The 26840-nt window shown below is 40.6% G+C and overlaps 3 protein-coding genes across 8 annotated transcripts in view; 1 reads left to right on the top strand and 2 right to left on the bottom strand.

Annotated features, from left to right (window-relative positions):
- The window catches only part of LOC106809331 (serine/threonine-protein kinase Nek7-like), a 20035-nt gene extending 18344 nt beyond the window's left edge, over positions 1–1691 (bottom strand). The window contains exon 1 of one of the 2 annotated variants that reach the window (XM_014812380.1): positions 1648–1691. The gene's annotated coding sequence lies outside the window, so the exon portion shown is untranslated. Of the gene's footprint in view, positions 1–1463; positions 1535–1647 lie in introns of those variants that run through there. The other variant, XM_014812379.1, reaches the window with a different exon arrangement.
- A 123-nt stretch (positions 1692–1814) lies between these two features.
- On the top strand, positions 1815–13962 carry LOC106809338 (EF-hand domain-containing protein D2-like). The gene is made up of 4 exons (XM_014812398.1): positions 1815–2182; positions 7131–7278; positions 10209–10343; positions 12206–13962. Exons 1-4 carry the CDS (start codon positions 1905–1907, stop codon positions 12341–12343), a joined length of 699 nt encoding a protein of 232 aa, XP_014667884.1. The 5' UTR covers positions 1815–1904; the 3' UTR covers positions 12344–13962.
- A 531-nt stretch (positions 13963–14493) lies between these two features.
- LOC106809336 (apoptosis-inducing factor 3-like) overlaps positions 14494–26840 on the bottom strand; it is a 50049-nt gene continuing 37702 nt past the window's right edge. For 4 of the 5 annotated variants that reach the window (XM_014812397.1, XM_014812394.1, XM_014812396.1 and 1 more), the window contains 15 exons: positions 24166–24271; positions 23710–23819; positions 23399–23508; positions 22959–23085; positions 22429–22541; positions 22015–22101; positions 21708–21799; positions 21375–21505; positions 20994–21109; positions 20696–20831; positions 20058–20134; positions 19634–19751; positions 17276–17374; positions 15905–15989; positions 14494–14978 (listed from right to left, as the gene is read on the bottom strand). In XM_014812397.1, coding sequence (XP_014667883.1) covers positions 14834–14978; positions 15905–15989; positions 17276–17374; positions 19634–19751; positions 20058–20134; positions 20696–20831; positions 20994–21109; positions 21375–21505; positions 21708–21799; positions 22015–22101; positions 22429–22541; positions 22959–23085; positions 23399–23508; positions 23710–23819; positions 24166–24239 — 1620 coding nt within the window. In that variant the 5' untranslated portion in view covers positions 24240–24271 and the 3' untranslated portion in view covers positions 14494–14833. The remainder of the gene's footprint in view (positions 14979–15904; positions 15990–17275; positions 17375–19633; positions 19752–20057; positions 20135–20695; positions 20832–20993; positions 21110–21374; positions 21506–21707; positions 21800–22014; positions 22102–22428; positions 22542–22958; positions 23086–23398; positions 23509–23709; positions 23820–24165; positions 24272–26840) is intronic. The other variant, XM_014812393.1, reaches the window with a different exon arrangement.

Here is a 26840-nt window from a genome sequence, read left to right as displayed (position 1 = left end):
CTCTTGACCTTTGACCTTTGACCCCCAGCTTCGACATCCCAACTCGTTTTCGGATAACCCCCCCACGTCCCGAATATCGTGACCGTACGTCGAGCGGTTAAGTTTTGTGCCCAACTGTTGACGGACGGACGGACGGACGGACGGACGGACGGACGCACGGATGGACGATCATGCGATTCTACAAGCTGCATCTGACTATGTCAGATGAGCTAAAAACGATGGTAAATAAATATGAAATGTATTTACAGCCCAACAGACTTTGGGTTTATAGCGAGCAATTCCACGTAAATGCCGTTCAATTTCTCCACTGCAACACAGTCTCACCGCTCACATGCCGCTGTGCACAAACTACAAAAATATAGAGCAGGTGGGAAAGCGTGACCGCAAAATTCATGCGACGCTCGCTTTGTTTCACACAATCACGGCAGAAATTCACAACCAACCACCTCCATTTTGGTATCTATGCAGAGCAAACTGTTCACTTGTTTGAATTATAATTTTGCCAACTGGTACTGCACACAGATATATCTGGTGAATTCCTGCGGAAAACTCCACCTCTGCCAAAATGTAAATGGGAGCAAGTGCCCGTTTATCAGCCGAAACTCCCTATCCACCGTGCCGGCCCGATCGCCCACGCTATTCGGATTGTTTTGGCCAATGACTGTAGTAATGTGTGTGACATCAGTCCTGCTCGCATTATGCTAGTTTGGCTCGGCAGGCCTCGAAATGGAGCTCAGAAGCAGGGATGCTTGAACCCAGAATAAAATACGGCACCATTACTCATGTAATTGCTCCAATTCACATTTTGGCAAAGTTGGAATTTTCCGCAGGAATTCACTAGATATCTCTGGGTAAAGTGTGCAGTACTAGTTGGCAAAATTAAAATTCAAACGTGAACTTAGCTCCGCATAGATACCAAAATGAAGGCAGTTGCATGGTTATGCATTTGTGCCGTGATTGTGTGAAACAAAGTGTCGTGTGTATTTTTTGGTCACGGTTTCCCACCTGCTCAGTGCTTTATATTCGTGTTGATTGTGCACAGCAACCTCCGTGCTGTGTACTTGTAGTTGTGCGTTGCAGGGGCGCATTTGAACAGCATTTACAGAAAATTATCAGTAATACTAATAATTATAATAGGCGAAAGAGAGTAGAACAACATTAATTGGTAGTAAATACATTTCGTGTTTATTTACCCCATCATTCTATTAGTATTATTGAAACGTTCCAAGTGCTTGTGGCTACACAGTCACACTCACAGGGAAAGTAGATACCGCAACAACACTGACTCACTGACTGAATGAAAACAAGTAGAGTAGGCCCTACACTACAGCACTTTACTCTCTCTCAGCAAACGTTCACGCCATATGTGAGTTTAAATGCCACTACTACAAAATACAATTACTAATTAATGCTTTTCAAACATTTTGGATGTCAATATGCATCACAGGTGACTGATAACTTACACGGAATAACTGATGACGAACTGACGGACACTAGATGAACGATTGATTACTTTGATTACTACTGATGAAATTTGTTTATAAATGCCACGCGCGCGCCACCTGTTATATGGTGTATAAACCATATTAATACCTTGATGATATTTATCATTAAACTTGATAATAATACTAACTGTATTCAGTATACCTAATTGGTTCGTTGTTGTACATCGCCTGATTGACAGACAATAGTAAATTAATAAAAGAATATGCACACGTTATCAGAGAAGTATATATACGGCAAAAATAAAATCTACATCTGCACTATACGGTGGCCCACAGGGACAAAATGCAAGTGCGTCTGCAGTGGCGCCACTCTGCAGGTGAGAATGTTTTGGTTGCCGCTCCAGCTAAGGCGCTCGCAGATATCGCTAGTCGCGGCGTAAATCAGTTGATCAGAGAACCATGGCTGACGACGAACTCTCGGGTAAACTTCAGCGTCGTCAATGTTTGATAGAGGAAACCCCAGAAGGCGACAACCCTCTGCAAACGAATAACAATGACGAAGAGAAGGACACCGTGGCGATGGCCGACTCTGAATTAGCGTCCAAATTGAACCGACGACAAAATATCAACGAAGGTGCCGAAGAATCGTCTCCAACTACGGTCTTCACCAACGTTTACACGGAGTTCAAAGAGTTCTCGCGGAAACAGATTAAAGAGTATGAAGTCATGTTTAAAAGGTGGGTGCGTTGACCTCAGTAATATTTACGCCACTAAACCTGTGGCTGTGCAGCAACTGCATAGTAACATTAGATAGAAAGTACGAAATCCCTTATTCTAACGCGTTATGGTACTGCCTACTGAGTACTGGTACTGGTAGTTGTAGTGTCTGGTGAAGCCCATAACCACGGCTCCACTGCCACTGGCACTGCGCGTGACTTCTTGGCAAATGCCGCAAACCAAATACAATACATTGAATTTAGACGCCACTTGATTGCAATGACAACAAACGCGTAGCGTAAATATAAAGTAAACGTTAAACGTGTAAACGTCTTGTAACGTGGTATGGTGGTATGTCTGTGTTACACAACTTGTGTCACAAGTTACACTCACAACCATAAGCCTAATGTGGCTCCATTCACTCATAGTCATAGTCATATACTGCACATAGTCACTGTTTGTCAGTCGCAGGCAATTTTTCTCATTATATCAGAGAAAAAGTGCTGAGACGTATACTAAGTCAATATCATTGTCAATGTTTATTCTGGAATGCGTATATTGTTCAACTTCAATGAGTCCACGTTTGAACAGTTTAAGGCCGCCGCACACCAGCCGATTTTTACAAACGATGAAGCGATGTCAAAGCGATGAAGCGATGTAGGTGTGCGCGTTCATTTGTAGACGATTTTATTTTTATCGGGTGATCGTTCCAAATCAAACATGTTTGATTTTGAACCGATGAGCCGATTTTAAGGCCGCCGCACACCTACATCGCTTCATCGCTTCATCGCTTCATCGCTTCATCGTTTGTAAAATCGGCTGGTGTGCGGCGGCCTTTATGAGTAGAACTATATTAGACAACATTATATAAAGATATTTTTCACTGTATCATATATATGTTTGCAATTGAATAGTGAATAATTGTTGATTATATATTCGTTCTTTTACTGCATGACAGCTCATTCTATAATGCTGGTAGTGTAGGGACGTAGTTTGTATGTAATAATTTAGAGTAGATTACAGATGTTACACAGATGTAAAACAGATGTTACAGTAGAACAGGACATGTCAAAACTCAAAAGACATATCACGTTTTAAAAAATAAGTCCCAAAGAATGCTCGGCCATCCATGACTGCATAAACATTAAACATTCAGTGACTTTACATGGTTTGTTAATATGATGCATTCAGGGGCGGATCCAGGATTTTTTAAAAGGAGGTGTCCAGGAAAAAATAAAGGGCACTTTTTCCTGCTTACTTTTTCTGGTGTTTTAAAAAGCTGCCGAAGGCCACTTAGGGGGGGTTTGGGGGACCTCCCCCAAGATTTTTTTTTTAAATTGGTGCATTCTGAGAGCATCTGAGCAGTAATTTTGATGTCTAGAATGCAAAAATTTATCAGATCCGGTCCCCCGGACACCTGCGGACCCCTTTTTGCCTATTTCTAGGTTTTTATAACGAATTTACATATATATAAGTAAATCTTTATCAGAAAAACTAGCGCTAAACAAGATTTTTTTATGGATACAATATAAGAGAAGTGTGTGTGTGTGTGTGTGCGCGCGCGTGCGTGCGTGCGTGCGTGTGTATTCTTTTTTTCCTTTTCTTTGTGGTAAAAAGGGGGGTCCAGACCCCCCTCGACCCCCCCTCTGGATCCGCCCCTGCTGCATATGAAAAACATTGATGATATTATAATAATGTTATGCACTGGGTAAACCGGGGAGAGGTTAGATCAACCCAAGCAGCCTCCCTCCCATGTAGCTGGAGCAACGGGGCTACTCCGGTAAAGCTATAAAGAAGGGGTGTGGCTAATTCGAATGCACCAGATTTTGGTAGAATTGGAACAGCTAAGCATATATGTGACCCGTGATAGCCAAATGAGTCGGAAGTCGCACAGTAGCATTCTACTGTACAATCGATCTAAAAAAAAAAAGCAAAAATGTCTTAATTAAATTAAAAACTGCTTAAATTGAATAATTTATAAGAAGTGTTGGCTAATAATATCAGTGAATGCTATTAGTTTTCAGCCCTTATTTTAGACAATTCTCAGGAAATTTTAATCGCATGATATCTCGATTTATAATGGTCATAAAATATTCATTTTTCAACCAATTTTCAATATCTATATATAACAATAGAAAGCTATGAATCTCAGGTATCTGAATATGTATTCAACCTAAAATGTCAAAATTGCCCCAAGTGACTCATTTCGCTATCACCGGTCACATATGTGTCTGTTCTGTACGTTAGGTCGGTATTGTGAAGCTCTGATGTTCCATTCCCATTCGAATATTCTTTTAGCACCCTGCCTTATGATGAGTAGGAGCTGCTTGTCATTTTAGATTTAACAATTATTTAAAAAAAATTGGAATGCTATCAAAAGTGCATGACTCCTTCTATGTTGTTATATAGTCATATGTTTTGATTGTGTCATGAACATATATTTATACTGTACAGTATAAATATGTTCAGGTTTGTATGCATTGCGGAAACCTCTATATCTTCATTTTTTGTAACCTCATGTAAACTTCATTCGGTACATGGCTGGAACGAGCTAGTGTGTAACTTTCACTAGCAGATGCCGTATGAGGTCATACACTTTCCGAACTGATGCTGTACATTCTGTCGGTTTGTAGTCTGAGAGTGTGTGAAACGTTCTACGCGTTGTACGCGTATGTCGCAGCATGTGTTGTGTTGGGTAACTGAGGACGACTCTGTGAAGAGCTGACAGTATGAGTATAACAGTGCTACCGCATGCAGAGCGGAGTCATATGTCACCACGTTCTCTGTATGCGTGTAGAGGATGTGGTGTGGCAGAAAGGATGTACAGATGTGACTCGTGAGCAACTAGTCCGCCCAGGCTGCGAAACTAATGTCAATACGTCTTTCAGCATATATGACTGTTTCTTGGAGGTAGTGAGCCACGTGCCATGGATGTGCGTGCGTGCGTGCGTGCGTGCGTGCATAAATGTGTAGTATATAAGGTTAATTTAAGTGGTTCATACTAGCATGCATACAGCTGTGTATGTTGGAACTACTCCCAGCCAAACATAAACATACTGTCAACTTGTTCGTAGCTCATGCTTGCTGTGTGGCAGCAAGGGGTGTCCTGGCGCTGTGGGGTCAAAGTATTAGTTGTATTTGCATCTGGATAAATGTTGTTCTTTCCTTCAGGACAGCTGTAAAATGTGCATAAGCTGTTAACAGCTGCTAGATGTCTTGAGAGAGCACTGGAGAACAGTTTATAGTTAAGTCTGACAGTGTATAGCCGATATCATTATGCATACTGATTGCACCTTTCATGGGAATGCAATGAAGTAGTACTACTGAAAATAATAAGCACATATGGTTGCGTTCTCGTAGAACACATTATTGTTCTAGGTAGCAAACGTTCATATTTAGCCATCGCTCTTTGCTACGAACTACTGTACATAGGTTCCCTGCTTGCGTGTGTGCGTGCTTGCGTGTGTGCGTGCATGCGTGTGTGCGCGCGCGTGTAGGTTTAAAGGCGTTCGTGTTCGTAGGCATGTGGGCGGTGTACATGGCATCAAGAGCTAATAAATATATATAATAAGATATTTATAATATTACCACAACATAAACCTATTCATCTGGGAAAACAATTTTGGTTTAAATCTCGAAAAGGAAGTGTAACACTGATTTTATTATATGAGTCGAATTCATGAAGTATATAATCGCAGGTGCTATTTTTGACATATATGGCCGGCACGTCTAAATATAATAATTATTCAGGTGTTAATAGTAGTCTTTGAGAGAGAAAATGGAACGTATAACATTTTGCAAAGGATTACCCTGGTTACTTAGGGGACACCATCCTCGCCAATATAGCCTGGGGGAGAAATATGCCAAGCATTGTGGAAGTAGAATCGCGGCTATTGATATGGAATGTACGAGGCTACGAGCGTTCTAGTTTGTCGTGAGAAGAGTAGGCTAATACTACTCGGTCCTTGTTCGTTTTCGTGCGCAGTAAAACTAAACTTGTTTCGTTGGCTGTTCTTTTTGTATGGCAGCTAGTTTAAAGGAAGTCTGTCTGACCCCATGTCAGCCTATTATATAATGATTTCATACATGTACCGACAGACACATGCACACCCACACGCATGCACACACGCACCCACACACAGACTATGCTGGCTTGGCTTTATAAAAGTATTCCTGTAGCCTCGTTGATTAACGCCCCCCCTCCCCCATGAATGTCCTTCCATCTTCCGATCAATATTTATATAAGAATTTAATCTTGTTTTGTCATAAGTAAATATCATATCGGGTACCACTCTTGTAGATAATGTAATAATATTAATTGTACTTGTAGTATATCTGACTTTATAGCTTGTAATTCTATGCCTATTTTATTATTTTCCTAGAACCTAATCCAGCTAGTATGCGATGAAAAAAAATCCACTTTACTCTTTTATTGGTGCATGAGATTGGTTATCAAAATATTTAATCATGGTATCCAAGAAATTGCGAGGAACTCGATCGATGTTCACTGAAAAATCCTTCACAACGGAATTGAGTTTCTCGATGAAACATCACCCTTGATTATTTGAGAACTAAAAATTTTATTATATATTGGTATATATATATGCATTGGTTTATATAATAATAAACGTTTATTACATTAATGTAAAATTATATAAGAATTAATATTGGAGAATTTTTATAATATATTTTTTATTAGACAAAATGGAATACTGGACTGCCTTAAAAACCCCAGAACAGTTCTGTATAATTTTAAGATATCCTTCTTACACCCTCGTATAGTCTTCTAATTTTAATAACATCGTACCTTGCATTCAGGATATCAGGAGTATAGTAATAGTAAAATATATTTGTTATTATTTATCCTAATTATATACAAATAATACCACCTGAATGTGTCATGGCATTGTCTTCTTATGTCACCATCTGAAACAGTTGTTTAGTACCGGCATGTCGATCTATCTTCAGGTTTGACGTTAATCGAGACAAGTTCATATGCTTTGAGGAACTGAAGCACATGATGGAGAAACTGGGGGCGCCACAGACCCACCTGGCACTCAAAGATATGATCAAAGAGGTTGACGAGGACGAAGATAACAAGATCAACTTTCGAGAGGTGACATAACTGCTCTCGCTACTAAATATTTATTGGAGAGGGTGAAGCATATATGTGTTCATGGGTTGGTGGTTTGCTCAACATAGGAAGGGTAAATTTTAAGTGTTTTTATTATGCATGGGTATACTTTTTTAGCACTAAAGAAGATATTTCTAGTCCAAAGTAAATATCTGCAGCCAAAGGGGTCGTATAAAATTTTATTTAATAGGACCAAAAATTAATGCATGTTGTTCGTTTTCATGTGTTTGTGTGGATTGATTTTACAAAATTGGGCATGATAAGGTTCTTAGTGGCCTGGATATAAATCATTGCAAAATCTCGACGTTCTGTGATCATTGATACATGTGTGGTATTTGATTCTCTTCCGTAATTCAATTTTCTCAGTATGCATCTTGATGGTAAGCAGCCAACATAAGCAATGTAGTTCATGCACATACCTGAACATTCTGCTACGTAGCTACGAATTTGAATTGAGTGTGATCTTGTGAAATATGTCTGCGAAGGCATGGAGCGTTTCTTATCATTTAATGTCATTGAGCCGAAAGGTTAGGCCTAAAAAAAGACGTTTGTTTCCGCTAATCCGACCGAGTCCATTTTAAACCCCCTCCCCCCCCCCCGTGTGGGAACATTTTATTGTGATCGGCCCAAAATTTTTTTAACAAGATAAAAAACATCCCAACGTGATATCGATCGGTGAATGCATTGATTTGACTTTGAAGTCATTATATGGGCTGTTATAAGTATAAAACAAGTATTGTTAGAATACAAAAAAAAGACATTTTTATAATAAAAAAAGTTGCCTGCCTACGTTACCGTGTCCAATTTTTTTCAGCTCGTTAGCAGAAACAAACATATTTTTTTCTTAGGCGTTATGGCCCAGTCACACATACGCGACGCACAGCTCGTGCATTGAAAATTAATCAAAAAATTGAAAATAAGATCAGTGCGTCGTTGTGCACCCAACTTTTGTCAGGATTTAATTGGGAGAAGCTAGCGAGTTGACAACGAATGCACAGCGTGTTGCTAGCACGCTGCGCGTATACAGGGCGTATACAGAGCGTATACAGAGCGTATACATGGATGGCGCACATGTTAAAAAATCCAACGAATGCACAGCGTGTTGCTAGCGCACGGAACGAATGGTCTGCGCATGCACCGCGCATTCAGATTCAGATTCATTTTATTTTGCACTTTTCATTCATTTGTACAGATAATTTCAGATAGAAGTAAAAAGGGAGAGAAATAAATAATATTATAGAATCGATAGGTTTAAGGTGAATGTGCGTAGTGGTCAAAGTAGCCATAAGCTTTCGAGTTGACCACTACCATAGGTAATAAAATGTCTGAGGGAAAAGTACAATTAAACTAAATATAGGAAATAAGAGGGAAAAAATATATACATACATATATGGAACAGTATCTAGAACAAAAAATACAATTGATGTAATAAGTAACAAGAACAAGAACATTCAACGCACAGTCAGCGAACGGTTAGGTCATGATCAGGGTTATGGTGTTGTGAGGCACCCTCCACCCATAGAACATTGAGTGATACTTGGTCTATGCAGAGGCAAGATGCCGCAGAGTGAGGGCAAGCTTCAGGCCAGGGTCGAGGGCTTCTCTGTAGGTTGTATTCTGCTTGGTGATCCTCGGACCCATTCTGGTTAGCAGCTCGTCAAACATGTCGTGGGGCATCCGCATGAAGTTCTTGAAGGCTGCCTGGTCTTTGTTACGGAGTTCAACAAGTAGCTGATCATACAGGCCAAACTGTCGCCACCTACCGATCCACGGTCGGACCCAGAACCTCCGTTGACCTCTTCTCTTTCTCATTCTCCTGATGACATGGACTTGGTGAAGTGCCAGTTCCATGAGGTTCTGCTGATCTTGGAGAACCGCGATTTCGTATTGTAGTCGCAGCCTGTCGGGATCCTCCATCTTCTGTGGTGGTTCTTCTAGACACGATCAGCAGGAACCTCTGTCATCACCCATGAGGGTCGGAGGAGAAGTGATGATGAGGAGGTGGGGGCGGGACCGTTTATATACCCCATGGCTACACGCTGCGTACACGCTAGGAACATGCTAGAACAGGGGTGGGCAAACTGCGGCCCGCGGGCCGCATGCGGCCCTCTACGGGGTTCTGTGCGGCCTGCGGAAGCCTGCAGCAAATAAAATTTTTTTTTTTTTTAAATCAATAAATTTTTGTGAAAGTCAACATGTTTGTGCTTGAACCGAGGCTGACTTTTTTAGTGTCATACAGATTAGTGTTCTATTGTCTCTAGTTCGCTCTGCAACGCCATTTCAGCTAATTATGGTCCAGAGATGGCGCCCTTGAGGCGAAACGCATGTATTATCTTAGAGCGCACCGCCCGATTTTAAAAGGTGCGGCCCTTTGACTTTTCATGGCCCACTAATGCGGCCCTCGCTTTGAAAAGTTTGCCCACCACTGTGCTAGAAGAATGCTGGGCGCGCTACAGACTCGTTCAGCACTCGTTCAGCACGCCCATATTCGCTGCATGTTCGCTGGACATGCGTTAGAAGCACGCTAGGTGTGCGCTAGGTGTGCGCTAGGTGTTCGCTACACCTCAGCCGACGAACATACAACGAATACCCAGCGTGTGCTCCGCGTGTGTCTGGCGTTGGTCCAGCGCGCTCTGCGCGTGTCTGGCGTCCTTCTGGCGTGTACATTCATGGGTCGAGCTCCGTGCACATTTTTGTGCATGCACAAAAATCCCGACGCACACAGCGAATGACAACGAATGCATAGCGTTGGTCCAACGCGCTCGACGAACGAGTAACGAATGCTGACGCACACCCAGCGAAAGACAACTCACTGGCCAAAATTGCTAATTTTTTAGTGCGCTGGCCGTGCGTCGTGTATGTGTGACTGGGCCATTAGTGATTAATGCTGTGTATGTGATGTTGCGTTGCAGTTTCTGCTGATCTTCAGGAAGGCAGCTGACGGTGAGCTGGTGCTGGACAGTGGACTGTGTCAGCTGGCTAATCTTGTGGAGGTGGAGGTGCATGAGGTGGGAGTAGGAGGAGCAAAGGACTTCTTTGAAGCTAAGGTATGGCTGATGTAAATATGTGTGTATTCCCAAGAGTAAGGTAATTTTAAAAACCCAATATAGTTAATAATAACAAATTATTAAAGATGCTTATTATAATTAATTATATAGACATGGATGGATGGGATGGGATGGGATGGGATGAATGGATGGTTGGATGGGTCATGGATGGATGGATCGGTCGATAGATAGATTTAATGTAGGCATGTTGCATTTGTGAGAGAATTTCGTCATTTGATTATAGCTCCGTCTACACGAGGATTTTTAACCCGGGTTAAGCGTCTACACGAGGGCTTAACCCAGGTTAACTAACCCGGGATACGTCTTGACCCGGGTTAGTGTAACCCCGCGATGTGAGGAGGGTTAACTAACCCGGGTTAAGCTGTTTCGGGTTAAGCTTCGTGTAGACGCTGGGGATAGCGCATGGTTCCTCAACCCTGCGATAGGCGGCAATAGTGAACAATAGTCCACTATACACAATAGAACAATAGGAACGTCTCGCCTGCCAGAACCGCTCAAGCGGGGTACAACACACCATGCGAATTTATTCGCACGTCTGCAGCGATTGTAAAATCGCAGCGAAATTCGCATGGTGTGTCCGCTCAAGCGCAGGTGAATCTCGCTGCGAATTTTATCTGCACCGAAATTTGCAGCGATCAAACGTGTTTGATATTTTCGCTGCGGGCGTGCGGACGTGCGAATAAATTCGCATGGTGTGCCCCAGGCTTTAAGCGGCCGAATGTTATAATATAGCGAATCATTAATCAGTATGCTAATCATGTGACCACATGACTGTTGGAGCCATGGTGGAGCCGTGTGGCGCCAGTAGATCGCGTGTAGTGTGTACGCTGCGGACGTGCGAATAAATTCGCATGGTGTGTCCGCTCAATTATCACATGCGGGTGCGAATATTTTCGCCGCGATTTTCGCTGCGGATATGATCGCCACGGACGTGCTAATAAATTCGCATGGTGTGTCCCAGGCTTCAAGCGTGGAGCGGGTAATGCTCATGTATAGACGCTACGCATTTCTTATCCCGGGTTAAGCTTAATTTACCCGCGACTGTTCTTGACCCGGGGGAAACGTCATGTAGACGAGGCTTATGTAAACAACTCATCTCGATCAGACACCGGTTTTCTGCTGGTTTCCTTTCATTTAAATAAAATGTCGTCCTATCAGAGTTGATAATAGACCTATTGTATATTCCTATTATTTACTATTGTTATATTTATTCCTGTTTGTATATGTTCTTGTTTACAATTTTTAGCCATGAGAATTTTCCGTGGATTCGCGGATTTCCGGGTTTTGGTTTTCATTTTGGTCATTCTTGAGATCGATGCAAAAAAACTAATAAAAAAATTAGGGGGGAAGGTGTACTTTTCTTGTCAAAATGGACGCCATTTTTATTTTAAACTTCATAAAGTCAGGAAAAGTATAGGCATACGTCCAATTTTACACAGTAGTAACGGAACTCCAGATAAATATCTCGGTGTATAGATCTATGTAATATAAAGGGTTTTACTCTATTCTCACGGGTACAGAAACTAGGTGACAATGGTTCATAGAAAATGACAAGACTTTGAATTGTTAGTCATGAAATTGGTCTTTTACTAAGAACAGAATAGACTTACAATTTCCCCCCAGGATGCATGGAAATGACCTATCTGCACTTCCAATTTAAACATTTCTTGGGGGCATGCCCCCGGACCCCCCTAGCAGGGCCCCCCATGCCCCCTGTTATTGTGCCTTCGGCACGAATTGAAGTATTTCCTCCAAAAACATCTCAACCTGTTCTCATGCCTGAATTTTAATAGCTCCTTCAATTGAATTAGTTAGTTAATACTATATTTTCTTTTTTTTAGATCAATCAGATATCTAACACTAACAAGTTTGAGCAAGAAATCCGGCAAGAGCAGGAAGAGAAGAAGAGGGAGATTGAGGAGAAGAAAGAAAGAAAGAAGGCATTCAAAGAGAAACAGTCCCTGTTCAAACCTACTTAGCCTGTAGGCAGCAAGCACTATAGAGATATATATATATACGTGCAGCTTCTAATATTTAATTTCTAGCACTGCAGGGAATATGTGGAGAAATTGAAGCATTTTCCCTTGGCAACCATCGCACACGGTAACTAAAACATTTTCCATGGTAGCTATTTTGTAGTATGTTCGATACTCTTGGTCGACCAGCCCTTGATGAGCCAGTAGCGTGACATACGTGTGTCCTGGTAATTGCATGAACATGCATGAGCATTGCCTCTGTGAATGCCTCATCAACGTAAGAGAGCGTATTCTCGTACAATCTTGGCGATGCTCTGGTCATGACTCATCAAGTGATGCAGGAGCAGGGTGCAGAGCCAGAGCGCAGCTGCCACTGGAGATAGCTGCGTAACACTACCATGCTGCAGAAGTGATGATGTTTATAAACTTGCTGAAACGTATTTTGTCAGAGGATTGCACCCTTTGCTTTTCCTTTGTTATGTTATATTCATAATTAAAATACCCAGAGTAATCCATATAGGTTTTGTTACCCACATTAGACGTTTGCTTAGTATATTAACTAGTGATAGTTTTGTATGACCACTATGTACTTGCATGTTTTATGTACTTACTAACATTTCGGACGTTCAGTCGTATTTTTTTACATGGGAAAAAATCAAAATGACGTTTTAACTGTGATGGAAGGATGTGTGGAAACGTTGTAGGTTTAGACATGATTTTGAACTGGGTATAGTTACTGTAGCTACTCTAGCTGTTTTCTCTAGACACTTGCAACAGAACGGGTGTATCATAAATAGAAAGCAGCAAATTGGATTACAAATCAAGACAGCTCGCTCTCTCCCATCACAACTTTCTCCTTCTTCTCTTTCATCCTTTGCTTCTTGTATCCGACCCTTAGGATAATGTGTTCTTTCCACCACAAAAAGTATTCGTGAAGTAAAGGTGTTACAATGGGTATATGTTAACAAATGTTTCTCTGTAATTTATCGATCATGGTTTAGGTGTATAGTCTAATTAGAAATCATGATCAACGTGTTCAAAAAGTAACACTAAAAATGTTTACGTGAATTTTTTTTACGAAAAATGGCAATATTTAGTTTGTATACATATATTTTCTCTGAAATTCACTATTTAGCATTAGTTATGTCGACAATGTATAACTGTCATATATAATACTAATATATTTCATTATGGTTAAATTAGGTGTAGTGGAAACTAGGTAGCTGTGAGAACAGAAATTGTGTTTTCGTAACACACAAGAAAATAGGTTTATATGGATGTTTAAATAGATTTGAATGACTATTGGCTATGCAAGATGGCCCATTGTTTATTAGGTAATAATTAGTTGAAGTTTGCACACAAATTTTAACCTGCGTTGACCCGAGCCGGCAGGCAGTTTGCTCAATTTCTAGAGTTGTAGAGTGATTGGTGAGATAATCACGAGTTCAGGGTTTTACTATGTGCCAATGTTACAACGATTGTGACCGACTATCTAGCAGGGAACGACAGCAGTGCCTACTGGAATAGTACGTGTGGTTAAACTAAATTTCCGTTAAATTTGTCATTTTTGTTGATATACTGTAGAAATTACAAATAAAATCTGGGACCATTGCTAGATTAAATAGCAGTCTTTGTTGTATACACTACATGCCTCTACTTTGCATGTCAACAAATATGGACAAATGTTCTTGGTGAATATATAACGTTATTTGAGTAATATGCACAACAAATATTAACTGTGGTCGAAAATTATAAAATATATTTTATATATATTATATACTACTAAGCAAGTATGCTAATTATGCTTCAGGTTCACCTAGCAGCTATCACAACCTATCATAACTGATAATCTGGAAAGTAACAAAAATGGTCAGCACATTCACAACTTTTGAAAATAGCAGGTGTCAGGGGGAGAAGCAACCATGGTATACTCAACAGAATAATATAACACCTCAATCACGAATAAACTGAGCACGCCTGCAGATTCAACTATTCATGGTACAATTGCCCTATTTGCATAATTATTAAACAGCAGTTACGACCAACTAATAGCTAATAAATTTTCTGAATGATTTTTAAATGTCCTAATTTTTTACTGTAATACTTTAAAGTATTGCTGTAGTACTAATTTTATAATATTACTACTATAACTGTATCGCGCGAGCCTTTACAAATATAACCTTTTGTTGCTGTTTCAGCTACATAAAGTCATTTGATTAAACATATGACTGTTCTACTTGTGATATGATACGAAACGATTTAATATATGATATGATATAACGATGTTATTTAATCAGAATTGCACAATTGATTTTCAAAGTGCATCTAAAAATACAAAATATACTTAAATTAATAATATCAAAACACCATAATAAACAAACTCTAATTTAACTTAACAAACTATAAGTCTATGACCTTTTCTGTTAAACTTTGTGCATGACTCATTACATCATGACAAAACATAGACATTTTAAATGGAATGTGAAGGGAGATCTATAGTTTAGCAGCAACCCAGCAGCTGTGATGCTCTGATGTAATTTCCTCCTTTGTGATCACCTTGCAATTTGCCATGACCTCCGCAGCCTGTGATACAATGGGATCGCAGTTCATGCTGGCCACCGCAATGACATTGTTGCCTCTGGAATGCCAGTGAAACATACATTATTATCAAATAATATTATGACAGAAATAACAGTGGACTACCCAGGGGAGCATCAGGATATCCACGAAATTTCCCATTTGCTAAAATTCGAGAAATTGGGTATATGTGAACCATTTATATTTTCATAACAATATAAATATTATGCCATGCTAGTCAATTGTGAACTAAAATTTTATTTTTACTGCAGTCAAACCTCGGTTACCCGAACAAGATCTCAAGGTTCCGTGAATATTTAATAGGCCGTGGCTACGCGTGCGGTTACCGGACGCCCAGCTCCCGGGCTACGCATCCGGTCATATATTTCTTATCATGCGAACCCAACTATATTTTTACCATAATATTACTTACCTTTAGGTATTTTATCAAAAAACGTGTTTTTGTAACTTTTGAAGCAATAGTAAATCCAGTCAAATCAACGATTTGAAATCGTGACCTAATCGAGACGTGGATTTGGGAAGCTGTGCTGAGCTTTATAATGGATGACCGGACGCGTAGCCACTGCGTATTTAATAAGCCACTAGACCACCAGTGACCCGTTGGCTCACCCACTATTCAGAGGTTATGAAGAATTCAAGCTAATTTCTTTTACATAACATGCTTTTTACGCAAAGTAATTATGTTCAGTATGGCTTCCTTTATTTACGATCAGATCAGTTATCCGAACAATCAGTTATCCAAACAAAATACTCCCCGCCCGTCTCATTCGGATAATCGAGGTTTAACTGTATATAACACTTGCAAACACAAACACAGCAAAGTCATGTGTGCGTGTGTGCGTGCGTGCGTGTTTGTGCCTACAAAGTCTGGTGTTTACGTGACTACAGTACACTTACTAACACAGCACAAACACGTATGGAAACACGGACAATCTCGTCCAAACTGTCACAGCACAATAAACTTACTTTGTGAAGTATGCCACGAACTTAAGGTCATCCACGTTCTCTACATTTCCACACACTATTATGTCATCAAATCCCTCAGCATAACCTGTGATGTAAGTGAAACGAGAATGGAAACGAGCAGTAGATCAGTTTTCCACTGTTGAGCTACCCCTGACAAACTCGAAATAGAGTTAACCCGTCCACTATTCGTTAAATTGACTTATCGACTTGGCATAAGTGATAGACTGCAAGATAGATGCATCGTTGTTATAAGATATTCTAAATAACAATACTTAGAAACTAAATGCTGCTAAGTTGAGAAATTTGCACGCACATGTAAGAAACATGTTCTGCTTGACTGGCCTAGCAACAATATGCGAGTTGGGTGTACGTAGTCTTTTCACTCATATGAATAGGACAGTTCGACAGATTAGGTAACCTCTGTGGAATCAAGCTATCAATGCAGGATGTTGTAATGACATTTTAAAACGTTCATTTCATGTGGAGACCCAAACTGCATGCAGTGCCCCCTTCGTACAACTCAGGATACCACTGCTGCAAGGCTAGTATTATTTTTAAAGTGGGCGGAGCTCCGGGGAAATCCAGCGAATGGCGATTCGTAAACAGCGTATGATTTGAAAGAGGTAAACGGGCGCACAATCTGTGCACTATTTCTTATCACTATTTCATCAAATCTTTCATGAAATAATGGTCGGATTTTTAATATCTTTGCAACTTTTATTAGTACAAATCTTACTACATAGGATACGAGTAACCTGGCCGCTGTAAAACTTGTGGTAAAAAAGCGTTAGAAATTCTCACGGAAATCTACTTGTGGCAGTGGTGAATTGAACTAGAGCGAGAGCGCCATCTGTCGTGGAGTTTGGTGGAGACTGCCGTTTCATGCTGGATCCACTACACGGAGCGTGTATCACTTGGCAAAACTTTATGGACGTGCATAGATATTTAACTATATTAACTCTATATATTTACAGTATTTTCCCTGGTATATAATGAGTGAAGCAGGCTGCCTTGCTGATTTTTGCATCAGCCTTGCTCAATATTTACCAAAATTACCGCCGCGCTGCAAATTCTCGGGCCTTCCTTCCCCAAATCGTCATCTGCCTGTCACTCCCTAGTCCCGGGTTCTTCTCCTACATTCCCTACTCAACATCCTCATGCATTGATTAATGCTGCCAAACATTAAGGCAAACACTGCGGGCAAATTTGCCCTCGCTACGCGCCAGCCACACGCCATGCAGGTGCTCGCTAGGGACGATTAATACAAAAGCGTTCGAGGTAGTGCCCTCGCCACGCATTTATTCAACCCTGCTGCTTCATTCATTATTTTATCCATGGTAAACACTGTAGTTATATAGATATTTAACGTGCCTGTGTAGCGCACGCTCTTGCCAAAGAAAGCTGTCCAGAAGTATGGAACGCTGCATATATCCTTCTCAGTACCAAGCATGTTGAATGCTGCCACCTTACCTAAAACAAGATAACAAACGATGAACACTGCCACCAGCACGCACTCACAAATGACATCGTCATGCCCACACATGCACTCATGATCAGTGATGCTCAAAGGGTCCATGTCTCTCAGGTTACAAAAATTGGGGGACTTAATGGGGCAAGTTATGGTTAGGATTAGGTTAGGGTGAGGATTAGAGGTCAGGTTGGAGTTAGGGTTTAGTAATAGGATTGGGGTTAGGGGAAAGTGTATGGGCCCAGTGACATGCAGGAGTGGGCATCAAATAAACTGTGTTGGAGCACAAGCAATGACTAGTTTTAACTTGTGATAGTTTCATCGGGTTCTTCCAACTTGCTGTTTCGAAAGAGGGGTTGCTGCATGGGTTCAGCTTCTTAGTTCTACCAAAATGAATGGTCTAACATAAAAAAAATTTATTCTCATTTTCATAGATCATTATTTTATGCATAGATCTACATTTAAAAGTCCCAGGTTAGATTTAGGAAACAACCTTTTCATGTTGACTAAGTCCTTAGTTTACAGTTACGTGCAAATATTCCATTAGAACACTTTTATTTTATTAGCTCATCTGACGTAGTCAGTTGCAGCTTGTAGAATTGCATGATAGTGCGTCCATGCGTCAACAGTTGGGCACAAATCTAAACGGCTCGACGTACGGATTCGAAAGTCGGGACGTAGGGGGGTAATCCGAAAACGAGTAGGGATGTCAAAGCTGGGGGTCAAAGGTCAAAGGTTAAGAGGTGTAAAAGAAGGAGGAACATTCCCTCCTTAACTTAAGGTATAGGGAGGAAATGCAGAATTGCGGCACAAATCTAAACGGCACGACCTAGGCTCGTGATAGTCGGTGTATAGTATCATGGTAGGAAAAGCCATCACTGTGCCGAAATTGGAGGTCACAGGTCAAAGGGCAGTGGGGGAAAGGTCAGATATCAGACATTTTCTGAGGACATGGGCTAACGAACAGTCACGAACTTTTTTGTTTCAGTGCTGACCTACCATTTTTATCACTTTATTGAAAGGACCATGAAATGTGCTTTCAACTGACGTGCGAAGAGTAATTGTCTTATAACCTTTTGACCCTCAAGAGGAGGGTTAAACATGGATTCCTTAACTGCCTCAATGATGTCACAGTGTTCTCATATTCATGGCACATCCATAATCTGGAAACGGCTACAGCACAGGATTACGGCTCAAAGGTCCTTGAATCGAATCCCATCAGATTTTTTATTATTTACCTGTTTTCTGTAATTTTCTATCTTTATCCATTTAACTATTTCTTTCCAATTAAGGAAAATATTTACATGATTTACTTACAACAATTTCATAACAACAAATAATTTTTACAACAATTAAATTTCTTCTTTTTTTTTAATAGGGTTAGGGTTAGGGTCACAATGGACCATAAAACAGGAGTTTCAGGCACGCGATTTGTATCAACCAATGGGATTTGGGAGGTATGCAGAATGCAGAAGGTTGCTGAAATGATGTGTACGCAACTGCGTATCTGCATATCTGCGCCTAACAAAGGTGTCACTACGCACGACTTAAATGTTACGTTTATAACCGTAGCAACAGACCTCAGATGAGCCCAGACGCTCTGCGGCTCTAGTTATATTTCTACTCCAATGACAGCTGCCCGAGTACTTTATATCATTTTTCCAGGGGATGACTGACTAGATGACCGTATGGTCTTTTCGTCATCCCTTCACTGTATTGTTTATTATCCACTCTGTTAAAATTCTTGTACTTACCAATACTGAAAGCAATAAATAAAACTGTTATATCTTATATCTTTACTCTACGATGAACGCTGACCTATGATGTGCCAGCACAGACAGAGTTCCTGTCTTATTTCGTAATTACGTCATTAAGTGGGGAACACACAATGCAAATTCATTAGCACGACCGCGGCGATTGTTAAAATCACCGCGAAATTCGCAGTGTGTTTGCTCAAGCGATGGCAAATTTCGCCGCGAATTTTATCTGCACTGAAATTCGCAAATTCGCAGCTATCAAACATGTTTGATATTTTTGCTGCAAATTTTTATCGCTGCGTACAGATTGGTGCGTTCACCAGAGATCACATGACTGTTGGAGCCATGGTTGGAGCCGTGTGGCGACAGTAGATCGCGTGTAGTGTGTCCGCTCAATATATCGCATGCGGGTGCGAATATTTTCTCCGCGGATCAGATCACAGCGAAATTCGCATAGTGTGTCCCAGGCTTTACACTGATACTTGTGATACATGTGTGACTCACCGTGCTGGCTTGCCATCTGCCAATGCTGTATGTTCACTCTCTTATCATTGCATAGGAAAAGTGGGAAGACAACGATGTCGCCGCACGCAAACACATCGGCATTACTACTTCCCATCCTCTGTAACAAAATGCCGACGAGAATTGGATAAGCATTCATTACCACAGTGCCTGGATGTATACGTGCCCACACTGGCGTAACTGCATATGTGGAGCCAATTTTCTGAAACTATATTGTGATATTCTGAAATCTCATGCCAAAGCTAAGTTCATGCTAATCTTTATCTATGCTAAAGGTACACTCCCAACCAAACTTACTGCTGGTAGTGCAATTTAAGCAAATAAGTTGCAAGATTTTTTTACAAGCTGGTTGTGATATAACAATTTATTAGCAAGATTTTTACAGGGTAGCCTGGTTAGGGCTTACCTTGTCTACAACGACATGGCCACGATCTGTCATTTCTAAGCCAGAATCATTTAGTAACTTTGTGCACGGGGTCACACCTATAGAACATAATCAAGTTATATGTTTATTAATGTATAATAGCATATACTGCTCTCAAAAACAGATACAGAAAAAGCTGACTTGGTGATCAGCCTTTAGCCAGCTGATGCCAGATTTCCTCAAGTAAATCCTGCACCTTACTGCTTAACATCCATTTACAACTGATGTCCTCTTAGATATATCTGGTATTGCCGTGGTTAAAATACCATAAGCTACCCAGCTGGTATGATTAACAGTCAGCTCCAGCCAAGCTTTGTTGTGATAAAATGTTCTAAAAAACAATGTTTGGCAACGGAACACAACAAAGTAGACAATTTGGCTTGCGAGTACTAAAAACATGCCTACGGCTATGTCCCATCGGGGGACCAAGAGGATAAGTAAGTAAGTAAGTACTAAAAACACATGAAAATGGACTAGTTTGACCGACCTAGTAACAATATCCAGGGGAGTGGCAAGCTAGGTTACCTCGCTCAAATGGTCAATTTCCATGAGGTGGATGATATAAGAGCCGATGGTTTATTGTACCCAAAGTAGGTGTTCACTGGCTCACAGAAACTTACCTGCTCCTACCACACATACATCAGCGTCGAGTTTCTCACCACTCGTCAGGATGACCTTGGAAAGTTTACCATCATGGCCAACAAACTCTTTCACTCCATTTTCCATGTAAAACTCTACTTTTTTTGCTACAAACAACTGCAATGGAAACAAGGAGACATATAGATAATAGCATTATAATAAACTCTTTCTGTATGCCTTAATCACCAGCAAATACTTTAGCTAACAATGTCAGTGCCAATCATAACAAAATCACAAGGAAATTATGATATGATGACTTGTTATTAGATGCATATATACCTTCATCATTGCATTTCCTATTTGCGCACCCAGCACTCGTTCAAACGGTACATTACCATGACCAATCACAGAAACGCTGCCAGCCTTGCCTGCTAGAAATGCAGCCACTTCCATGCCTACCAAAAATACCAAAAATTAGCTCGGCAAATAGGATGTGCTATACTTATAAGTTACAACATACAAACCTTAGATTATAATACACCTGGCAATTTTATATAACAACACAGCCTAAGCTGCTTTAGAATCTTTATTTTGTTTGATACTTGATGGCTGAGATTGAGCACATATGTAAATTTGAGTATAATTAATTACTGCATTTGACTAGTAAATTAAAAAAAACATCCAAGAAAGTGGCACTAGTACACAATTGAGAAAGCTCACCAATGAAGGATGTACCAATGATGATGACTTTCTTCTGTTTAGCCCGCTCAGCAATTAGGTTTCCATCATCTGGAGTCCTCAGGACAAAGATATTCTCAAGGTCACTGCCTGGACAATCTAATGTCCGTGGTCTAAGATAAAAGATGAGAGTCAGACATAAAAATCAAAGAAAATACTGTTATACAATATGCCATGATACAGCATGATATAAAACAACGCAATACAATACTATACAATATAATTTATCAGTGTTCTATGACTAAATGTTATATATCCCTCACATTTGGTGTTACAAACACAATATTTTGCAGTGTTTGCCAACGTGGGACTTACGTTCCACCGGTGGCTATCATTAGCTTGTCATAGCTGATTGTATCTCCATCTTTGAATGCAACATTTTTCCCAGCTAGGTTAAGTTTCACTGCCTACAAATAGATATTTCCAGGTAAGGCATTTTTCGAGGTTCAAGACACACTAGAAAAGTACACCTGGCCTACTGACATCTTACTGATAAGACCACTCAAAATTGTGTGCAATGTAACCAGTTTTATTAGTCTAGTATCAGTAGAAAAATTAATATTCAGTTGGACTCAATAGATAATTGCTATCACTGATAATGCAAACAGTGACACCCTCTTACATCCTTATTGTTTAGAAGCTGAATGTCATATGTGGAGTAGAAGGCTGCATCCCTCAGAGCAATTTTTGCTGGTGCGAAGTCCAGAGCCTGTGAATAAACCATAGCTGTTTACAACTGTACGTGGTACGAAGAGAGAACAGGATGATGAAATAACGGTAACAGTGACACCGTGCTAAACACGCGCATGATGGGCAAATGGGAAATTAGGTGACCGTGTTAAAAGATGCACAATTGCAATGTCAAATCCATCAACACTTAAGTTAAATTATTGAATTAAAATTAAAACTTTATATTTTTCTGTTGTTAGCACACTATAACAGATATGAGTTAAAAAAAACTTAATTGTACTTTAAGAATAAGTTCTAGTACTATCGAAATGTGTGTAAATTCTAACGCTGGTAAGGTCTAGATCACCTTGCTGAGTTTTGGCTTGTCGTATGGCAGATGGGCCTCTCTAGTTGCTATGACAATCTTGCCACAGAATCCCTGTTGCCTTAAGGTTTCAGCACAAGTAACTGAAGATGGGCCTATAAATTATGAAGCACACAGTATATGTAAGCTTTGCTAAAACCCACATACTAATCCCATACTAAGACACATACAGGGCTTGAACATTGAAGCAAACATTAATAACAGGACAACAGCAACAAACGATACTGTCAACACTTATATAAACCGCTATTACTACAAAACACTAAAAAGAAGAAAACAACTGCTTTACCAAGTTGTAAACAACAAGTAAGTAGTAATTGAAGATGGATCACAAATGTCAGAAACTGACAAATTGAATTGTCTCTAATTACAAGTGCAAGCCCGTATCATACTACTTACGCTATCAGTATCACCTTATCCCCGCCTGTTGTAGCTAGGCCTGACACTGATAACACAAGTAAATGTAGAGTAATAAGTTAAGTAATAAACACATGCTGAGATTCAAAACTGACCTCCCCCGATAATCAGGAAGGTTCGATTGTCCTTTGAATCACACTTGTGCATCGTTTTCATTCGTCTGTCCTTAGACAGAGCATCCACTGATGCCTTGACAACGACGTCGTTTCCTCTCACAATGACCTTGAATGACGGAAGAGTGACATTGGATGGAATGGGAATTTATGGAAAGTAATGTCTGAAAATTATCATAAAGATTTAGCAGAAACGAATCTTCACAGAAAATGTAAAATTAAAGTCATGAATGTCGTCATTATACTAGAATGTAGATCAGAAACTAAACGCGATGAATGAAGCTCATGTCAGACCTATGGCCAACAATTAGAAACCTTATCACAAACCTAAACGAATATGAGGACAATGCAATTACATGTGCTATGCGTTATTCACGGATCTAACATTACCATGCAGTTAATACTATTAAACATTAACGTACCTCATGTATAGGAACACTGTCTAGTCCAGGAAAATCCTCAATGTCTCCGGTCTTGATACTGAAGCATGCTCCGTGCCATGGACAACGCACTCTACTATTGCACAAAGCACCTGTGAAAATACCACTCTTACTCTACCAATAGAAAGAGAGACAATATAATTATACACACTATGAAGATGGTACCGTGCCATTCAATATTGCACGTATGTAGAGACACCTACAACAGGATAATCGGCCCTATAAATCAACAGCACATATGTTGTGACTGGAACACCCACTCTGTCCAGACATGATTAAAACTGAAAACTCACCCTTCACTAGTGGCGCCCCATAGTGAGAACACTTTGAACCGATGGCATGAAATGCCCCATCCTCTCTAATGAGCAGCACTTTACCATCACCAACCTCTACTTGTTTCATTCTGCATAAACACGGTTTATAGAAACATGAAATCACATGAAACCACAATTAGTTAATTAATTAACAACTTGTGTACGCCTACCAACACCTACATTTTGCTATGCTTTTTCATGCAATTTGCCATGTTACAAACAGAATACGCTCAACAAATTTACATTAATAAACAGCATTACACCAACAGCATGTTAGATATGCACATGAGAGTTCTCTGTGAGTTTTATTACCATACAGATCTGTGAGTATGAATTTTGAGACTAACTCTATCATTGTCTCCGTCTAAACATTTCAAGCTTTCCAGTGAATTTCGAAATTGCTCCACGTAGTCTCGATGGATGGTAAAGACTTACTCTCCATCCTTGAGATCGTCCTTCTTGCACACGACAGCTTCTATGGTGTCCGGAGTGCTCCCTTTATGAGTCATGTCTGCGGGGGCTCTCTGCAGATTATAGCTGTCTGAATCACAGAGAAGCAAACAGCTGTAGAGAATACACCAAGTTATGGATCTAAACTGCTCTTTTGTCACAAATACAAGCGACAAAAACTCATAATACCATTCAGAAAATACACACCACTATCTATTGGTACATGGAATTGATCCACTAGATGCAGAAATGGCATACTAAAACATAACTTCATTATCATTCTATACCTGCTATTTATTCTATAATTGACCAGCTTTCACAAACGTCTACATCTCATGTGTATCTCATATGTGACTCTCACACCTGCTTCAATTATTATACAGCTAAACTCGTACATACATGTAAAATTGCCAGGCCTATAGCCTCACAACTTCACGTCTTGATCTGACAAACTTATTCAGGCTAGATGTGTAAATTCGACGAGACATATATATATCATTCTTCAATATTTCTCTATTATTACATGTATTACACATGGGATTATACTCATGGCAATTTTGACCAAGGAGACATGGAGTGCACTTTCTGATATTATCTTGATATTAACTATACCAACTGACGAGCAGCAGTAAGCTATATCTCTGATACATGTCCAAGTAATTGGCACGCTGGACCATCAGGGCGGGGGCGTTATGAGAAACATTCTAGTCGTAATATTAGTCTTACTCATCGACCTTTCCATGTTTTAAAATAGCACAAATCATCATTACAATGCCAAAACGTTTTTATGACACAGACCTCACATTCCTACTCCATGGCTAGCAGTGGCAAACACTGTGCAGATTACAGGATTCAAATTCCCATCACATTACTATATGGACTTCTTGCTATCTGTTTCTAGATCTCGATATGTAAGATATGCATTTAAACTATATTTCTTCTTCTCCGATCACTTATGGGCTATTACAACCATATTATATATCTACACTTCTTTGCCCAGCAGTCAATATCAAGATGTGCCCTATAGCTGCACCTGAACTCAGCAGATCAGCACATAATATCACTCTATATAGTGACATAGCAGTTAGGTTCAGTAGCCAGGAATGACCACCACGAGCTACATATAGTGAGTAGCTGACCAACACGTGGACAAACACATGTATAACTAGAAAAAGCAGTTGTCGCCAACTACATGGTTTCCCCCCCCGTGTTCTCGCCAAGATGTGTAAGTATAGAGTTGCTGGTCGCACTAGCAGTCAATTAGGGGCCGAGTTATAGAGTGGAAGAGAAGATATGATGAGCAAGCGTCAACGGTCAATGTCCAAATAGAAGGTTGCAGTGACCTGGGTTTCAGTACGCGAGCAACACATTCTCCCCAAGATGAGTAAGATATACAAGTTTGGTGCCGCTAGGTCAATTAGGGGCCGAGTTATAGAGCGGAAGGCGCAAATATAATCAAGTCAAAGCGTAAAAGGTCAAATAAGCGGTCGTAGTGACCTGGTTTGGTACCGAACACACTCTTCTTGCCCAAGAATGATGTAAGTATACAAGTTTGGTAGAGCTAGGGCAATTAGGGGGCCGATTATATGACGGAAGGGAAATTATGATGACAAGGTCAAGGTAAATGTACAAATAAAGGTCGCGTAGTTGACCTGTTTGCGCTTAGGCGTAGGTCAATTAGAGGCCGATTAGAGAGCAAGGGAGAAGTATGATCAAGTTCAAGTAAAGGTCAAATAAAGGTCGCCTGACGCTGGGTTTTGTACGCTGCTCACCTTCTCCAAGATGTGTTAGCTATACCAAGTTTGTAGCAGCTAGGTCAATTAGGCGGCTGAGTTAGAGAGGCGGAAGGAAATAGATGGCAAGGTCAAAGAAAGGTCAAATAAAGGTCCAGTGACCTGGTTTTGGTACCACGACACCCTATCTCCCAAAGATGTGTAAGTATACCAAGTTTTGGTAGCGCTTAGGTGCAATTAGGGGCCGGATTAGGGAGCGGAAGGGAAATATGATCAACGGTCAAGGTAAGGTCAAATAAAGGTCGCAGTGACTCGTTTTGTACGCTCGCCCCGAGCCTTCTCCCCAAGATGTGTAAGTATATCAAGTTGTAGCGCAGGTCAAATTAGCGCCAGAGTTAGAGAGAGCGGAAGGCGAAATATGCATCAAGGTCCACGGTAAGGTCAAATAAAGTCGCAGTGACCTGTTTTGGTACGCCGCTACCTTCTCCCCAGATGTGTAAGTATACCGAAGTTTGTTAGCGCTAGGTCACCTTAGGGGGCCGAGTTAGAGAGCGAGGAAAATGATCAAGGTCAATGGTAGAAGGTCAAATAAAGTCGCAGTGACCTGGTTTGTACGTGCTCACCTTTTTCCCCAAGATGTGTAAGTATACCATGTTTTGGTAGCGCTAAGCGTCAATTAGGGCCGAGTTTAGAGAGCGGAAGGCGGAAATATGATCAGGGTCAAGGCTAAAGCGTCAAATTATAAGTCGCAAGCTGACCTGTCTTGGTACGCGACACACCTTCTCCCCAAGATGTGTAAGTATACCAAGTTTGTAAGCGCTAGTTCAATTAGGCGGCCCGAGCTTAGAGAGCGAAGGAAATATGATCAAGGTCAAGGTAAAGGTCAATAAAGGTCGCAGTGAACCTGGTTTGTACGCTGCTCACCTT

Source organism: Priapulus caudatus, unplaced genomic scaffold (assembly GCF_000485595.1).
Source record: "Priapulus caudatus unplaced genomic scaffold, Priapulus_caudatus-5.0.1 Scaffold345, whole genome shotgun sequence".
Taxonomy (NCBI): domain Eukaryota; kingdom Metazoa; phylum Priapulida; class Priapulimorpha; order Priapulimorphida; family Priapulidae; genus Priapulus; species Priapulus caudatus.
The sequence above is the reverse complement of the archived record's forward strand: the minus strand, read 5'-3'. Positions and strand labels throughout refer to the sequence as shown.